This window comes from Sinocyclocheilus grahami, unplaced genomic scaffold (genome assembly GCF_001515645.1).
Source record: "Sinocyclocheilus grahami isolate Dianchi unplaced genomic scaffold, SAMN03320097.WGS_v1.1 scaffold201.1, whole genome shotgun sequence".
Lineage (NCBI taxonomy): Eukaryota > Metazoa > Chordata > Actinopteri > Cypriniformes > Cyprinidae > Sinocyclocheilus > Sinocyclocheilus grahami.
The window spans coordinates 84191-91002 of NW_015505380.1; the positions used below are offsets into that span (position 1 = coordinate 84191).

At 32.4% G+C, this 6812-nt stretch overlaps 1 protein-coding gene across 1 annotated transcript in view; it reads left to right on the forward strand.

Moving 5' to 3' along the window:
- LOC107595373 (calpain-5) overlaps positions 1 to 6812 on the forward strand; it is a 28675-nt gene that overhangs the window by 11802 nt on the left and 10061 nt on the right. The window contains exons 5-6 of the mRNA XM_016285757.1: positions 1289 to 1481; positions 4231 to 4424. Of these exons, the coding sequence (XP_016141243.1) occupies positions 1289 to 1481; positions 4231 to 4424 (387 nt within the window). The remainder of the gene's footprint in view (positions 1 to 1288; positions 1482 to 4230; positions 4425 to 6812) is intronic.

Genomic DNA, 6812 nt, shown 5'->3' on the forward strand with positions numbered 1-6812 from the left:
AAAAAGGTGTTTTTACACTACCATTGAGAAATTTTAACCAAACTATGTTACAGACTTTTCATTAAGACCCTAAAGAATCATATCAACTTGTGGAAAATGGGCATCCTATGACCCCTTTAATATAATATAGTATATTATTATGTCGTATATTTATTTATTAATTTATTTTAAAGAATATAAAATATGCTGATTTGGTGCTCAAGAAACATTTATTATTATCAGTGTTCTAAACAATATAAAGTAAGATTATATTGAAAAAAATTAATTAATACTTTTAACAATGATGCATTAACTTGATCGAAATTGACAGTAAAGACATTTGTATATTATATGTAAAATGATTTCTGTAAAAAAGATTGCTATTTCAAATAAATGTTCTATTTATCAAAAAATCTTGAGGAAAAAAAACATAATATCATAGTTTACACAAAAATATTAAGCTGCAGAAGCTGTTTTCATCATTGATAATAATAGTAGTAGTAATAATAATAAAAGTTTCTTGACACCAAGAAACCAAATCGGCGTAATATGTTACGTTATATGTATTTTTTCCAACATCCATAATAATAAGAATAAGAACAAATCTATTTTTAAATACAAATTAATTAGAAGCATTTCTTTCATTTACATTTAAAATGTAAACATTTATTACAGCACCAAATTCAGTGATAATAAGAATACGCCAACTTAAACTTTACTACACCAAAAAAAATCTAAATCTGTATTTTAAATACAAAGTCATGAGACAATTCATATATATATATATATTAATTATAATTTTTTTATATCATGTTTAGGTTCACTAATGTCACTTTAATGCCAAAGAAAAGGTTTCTATCAGTTAAAAATATGTATGTAAATATATAAAATATTAGTGCTGTCAAACGATTAATCGCATCCAAAATAAAAGTTTTTATTTACAATATATGTGTGTGTACTGTGTATATTTATTATGTATATATAAATACAAACACATACATGTATATTTTGAAAATATTTACATATATATATATTTATATTCTTATATTTTATATTATATATAAATATTTTTAATATGTAAACAGCATATTTTTCTTAAATATATACATGCATGTGTTTGTATTTATATATGCATGATAAATATACACAGTACACACACATATATATTATGTAAACAAATACTTATTTTGGATGCGATTAATCGCGATTAATCGTTTGAGAGCACTAATTCATATATTTATTTTTAATATGAATAATATGAACATGCATGAATGAACTGCTTCATTCCTCTGTGTCCGTCATTTATCAGGTTATGTGGATGTTATGAGGCTTTGGATGGCGGGAACACGGCGGACGCTCTTGTGGATTTCACTGGTGGAGTGTCTGAGCCCATGGACCTGCTGGAGGGGAAGATCATCCAGGAGGAGGAGGCCAGAAATCAGCTGTTCGAGCGCGTGCTGAAGGTCCACAGCAGAGGAGGCCTGATCAGCTGCTCCATCAGAGTGAGTCTGTGAGCCTGGAGCACAAAACCAGTCTTAAAATGAAAGTTTTTTTGGGTGTTAGTATCAATATGTAAGTCTTAAGGTTATCTATAAGGCAGTGTGCTCCAAAACAGTGACAAAATTCGCATTTAGAAGATATAAGCATTCGAAGCTTGCAGTTCGTCACAAAACGATTTTTTTGACGTCACATCGTACTTCAGCTTCTCATCAAACTTTCTGTCCAATCAAATGCTCTCTAGAATCCGAAGCCCCGCCCCCTGCACTATAAAATAGACGCTGAAGCCGTGGCTGAAATCGGTCACTTGTCCACAGAATTAGTATTTTCTGTACAGTGAATGGCACGTAGTGCACTATATAGGGGACGGGGAACGATTCAAACAGTGTAAATATGCTTTCTATTGAGGAAGAAAAGAAGTCTGGTTTGGCGCTGTGTCCCGCTAACCACCGCACCGCACACACACTCTGCTCCGGTCCAGAGACACGATAGCACGGAGCGGCTCTAGCCCAAGCTGTGATATAATCGAATGCTATTGGCTATATTAAAAAGGGGCGGGACTGCTTGATATGTCCCGCCCTGTCTTCCTGTTTCAGTTAAAATGACGTCAACACACATAGAGTTACGCTGCATGTTTCTAAGCATTTCATGGGACCTTTACGTCGCTGGGGTATATTTGTAGCAATAGCCAACAATACATCGTATGGGTCAAAATTATACATTTCTCTTTTATGCCAAAAATCATTAGGATATTAAGTAAAGATCATGTTCCATTAAGAAATTTTTGTAAATGTCCTACCGTAAATATATCAAAACGTAATTTTTGATTAGTAATATGCATTGCTAAGAACTTCATTTGAACAACTTTAAAGATGATTTTCTCAATATTTAGATTTTTTTGCTCCCTCAGATTCCAGATTTTCAAATAGTTGTATCTCGTCCAAATATTGTCCTATCATAACAAACCATACATCAATGGAAAGCTTATTTATTCAGCTTTCAGATGATGTATTAATCTCAATTTCCAAAATTTGACCCTTATGACTGGTTTTGTGGTCCAGGGTCACATTTGTGTTTCATGCAATTATGTGCTGCGTCCAGAGCTGGTTAGTAACTGATCACATGTAATCTGGATTACGTAATCAGATTCCAAAAATTAGATTCAATTCCATTTTAAAATACTCGTAATCAGACTACAGTTGCTTTTTTATGGATTACATGATTACATATTATTTACACAACAGCAATAAATGATTGATCATTTATTGATTCTCCCTAATTCCTCTTTTTCATCTTTTAAATGTTCCTTTCTGAAATAGCCTACTGCTTCATTGGGAAAGTCTCCCAGTTTTGTGGACGTTCACACAGAGACCAGTCATTATACACTACACTGCATTTGACTGCTGATTTACAAAAATCATTTCAGCTTTAAGAAGTGTTTCAACATTGCATAAAATTCAGATGAACACATTCATTTTTATGTGAATTAGCACTCTGTAGGTTATTTAACCATATATTTCCATGTCTTTAGAAGGCTTTCGTCGTTCAAACACATTAAAATGAATTCACAAATTCACAAATAACTTTTTTTCTCATCTTTCACCTAATATATTTACTTAAAGTACACCTAAGATTTTAAAATAAGATTTTAAGTATCATTGGTTATGGTCACATGACATGCGGGTAAACAAAAAACAAAAACAAACAAAAAAATATATATATTTTTAGTAAGTGTTTTGTTTTGATTGATTTTATAATGACTTTTTTTAATTTAACATTTTTATGATTTAATTAATTATATCTTAAACTCATGCACCCCCTGCAGTTTCTTTACAAATCCCAGTTTGGGAAACCTTGACGTTAATATAATGTTTAATGCACTTCATGTTGTTAATAACAATGAATGGAATATATTTTCTTATAAAGCGGAGAGTTCCGGTGCTTGATTCTGATTGGCTGAGCCGTGTTCGAAGCTGTTGTGAATGACGCTACAAAGTAACACACACCTTTGTTTACGTTTGTGTGTTGCTCGGCAACCGCTTTGTAGCAACCACAACTGTTTCTGAGGAGCTACATTGTTCGCGTCGTGCCTTACAACTCTCAATATTGAGAAAATCATCTTTAAAGTTGTTCAAATTAAGTTCTTAGCAATGCATATTGCTAATCAAAAATTAAGTTTTGATATACTTGCGTTAGGAAATTTACAAAATATCTTCATGGAACATGATCTTAATATCCTAATGATTTTTAGCATAAAAGAGAAATTTATAATTTTGACCCATACAATGTATTGTTGGCTATTGCTACAAACGTAATACAAAATAAATACACACACATGCATATATATATATATATTTAAGAAAAATACGTTGTTTATATATTAGATATGTTTATATATAATATAAATTCTATAAATATATACATCTAAATGCATGTAAATATTTTCAAAATATATTCACTGTAAACCACGGCTTCACGGGGCTTGTTGCTTTATTAGTCTGTTTTTTTATATATATATCAATATGGTACATGATTATCCTATTTAAATCAGTGCAATAAACGAGATGGGTCAAAAGTAATCTAAAAGTAATCTGATTACATTACCTAAAATGTGCAATGTAAGGGATTACGTTACTAACTACAATTTTTGTCGTGTAATTTGGAATCAGTGAATGATTTTTAATTTGTAAGTAATCTACCCAGCTCTGGTCGCGTCCCAGCCTCACGTTTTCATATTTGGATTATTTTCCCTAGGCCACGAGTCAGGCGGACATGGAAGCCCGTTTAGACTGCGGTCTGGTCAAAGGTCACGCGTATGCGGTGACTGATGTGCGTAAAGTGCGTCTGGGCACCGGCCTGCTGGCGTTCTTCAAATCAGAGAAGCTCTCCATGATCCGCATGAGGAACCCTTGGGGTCAGAGGGAGTGGAACGGAGCGTGGAGCGACAGGTTTGTGAACATCTGGAAGCTGTTGAGCGTTACTGTCGAGTGTGTGGTTTGTGAAGGAGACAACATTTGTGACCCTGGAGCACAAAACCAGTCATAAGTAGCACGGGTATATTTGCAGTAGTGCTGTTAAACGATTAATCCCGATTAATCGCATCCAAAATAAATGTTTTTGTTTACATAATGCATGTGTGTGTATTCTGTATATTTATTATTTATATATAAAGACACACATACAGCATATATTTTGAAAATATTTACATGTATTTAGATGTATATATGTATAGAATTTATATTATATATAAATATATTTAATATATAGACAACATATTTTTCTTAAATATATATACATATGCATGTGTGTGCATTTATTTTGTATTACATTTGTAGCAATAGCCAACAATACATTGTATGGGTCAAAATGATCCATTTCTCTTTTATGCCAAAAATCATTAGGATATTAAGTAAAGATCATGTTACATGAAGATATTTTGTACATTTCCTAACGCAAGTATGTCAAAACTTAATTTTTGATTAGTAATATGCATTGCTAAGAACTTTATTTTGCACAACTTTAAAGATGATTTTCTCAAAATTTAGATTTTTTTGCTCCCTCAGATTCCAGATTTTCAAATATTGTCCGATCCTAACAAACCATACATCAATGGAAAGCTTATTTATCCATCTTTAAGATGATGTATTAATATCCCATGACCCTAATGACCGTTTTTGTGGTCCTGGGGCCCATTTGTGCATGATGCTCCTGCATAGGTTTGCAGTGTTGTTATTTATTGCACTGTTTGTGCAATGAAAGAAAACTTGGCCTTATATTACACTGAAGTTTTTCCCAGCCTTTCCCTGATGTAAATAGTTTAATTTAGGGCACAGAAGCACTTCAAGTGATCATGTAAACAACTTTCTCAATTTCTGGACAACATTCGCCTAATGTTAACAATTCCAGTGAATGTGCTAAACAGTTGGGAAGAGAAATGATTGCGAGCTAAATATGCTTCATAAAAAAAAGGATTAAAGTATAAAGGTTAATGTGCATGATGTATGACTCCCTCGTGTGAAAAACAGATGCTGTGGAAAAAACAGGACATGTCAAGGCTGTGCGGACACAGCAATGCTTTGTTTCAAACCACAGATTGTGACTTTTAAATGCTGAGTGTATTTTTGTGGTCATACTGCTACCTACTGGAGGACAAACTCAACATCAAGTCTCATATTTCAGCATCATGCAGTACATCATTTTTTTGCATGCTTTGCCTGTTATCTTTGAGATTATAGTCATGTTCACATTGCAGGGTTTTAAGAGTGAAAAACACATTTAAATGTTTGAGGAAATGCCCCAAATCAGGGTTTTCCAACCAAAGAGCACTTGTTGAGTAGAGACCTTATAATTACATGCAAATAATATATTTTTAATTTACATATTTTTATGATGTTAATGTGGCAAATTCATTAAAATAATCAGTATTGATGTGCAAGGTTATGAAGCATTTGAATTGTACTAAATGCGTTAGAATTTGGGTGGGACAATTATATACAGGTTTTTTAATGAATTTTATCGTTGGTTGAAGGTAACTTAATTGTTGCTTTTTTAATATTGTATTGTTCTTTATTGTATTTTCCTTTCTCTTTTTCTTTTTTTCATTACTTGCTTTTTTATGCTATTATTATTTATTCTTTCTGGTTTATACTTTACTGTATATTTAATATTTTTATGTAATTTGTATCATCCTAGTAAGTTATGTTTGTTCCCCTTCTACCCTGTCATTCTCGTGAGGAGTAAACAAAGTAAGAATTCAATTTTAATAGTACATATGACAATAAAGCTCTTGAAACTTATTGCATTTTTTTAAATGTTAAAAATATTTTTTAAATATTTAAAATATATATATATTAATTGTTTTTTTTTTATTAATGTGAGATCAACGAGTAAGTGGTGTCAGATGCATTTTCAGTTGCCAGAGTCATTTGTAAAATATGAAGGCATTTTGGTTTATATACAGTGCCCTCCATAAGTATTGGGACAGTAAAGACTAAATTGTTCTGTTTGCTGTGGAGTCCAGAAATCTGTAAATATGATTAAAAGATGAATATGAGACAAAACTACAGAATGTCACATTTTATTATTGGGTGTTTCTACAAACATGGATGTATTACCAAATAAAAAGGACAGCACTTTTAGAGCGTTGGAGGGCTCTGTATATGTATATGTGTGCAATATATAATATGTCTGTGTCTGTCTGTGTGTGCGTGCGTCTGTCTGTGTCTGTGTGTGTGTGTGTGTGTGTGTGTCTGTCTGTCTGTGTGTCTGTCTGCCTGCCTGTCTGTCTGTCTGTCTGTCTGTGTGTGTGTGTGTGTGTGTGGGTGTGTGTCTCCTTG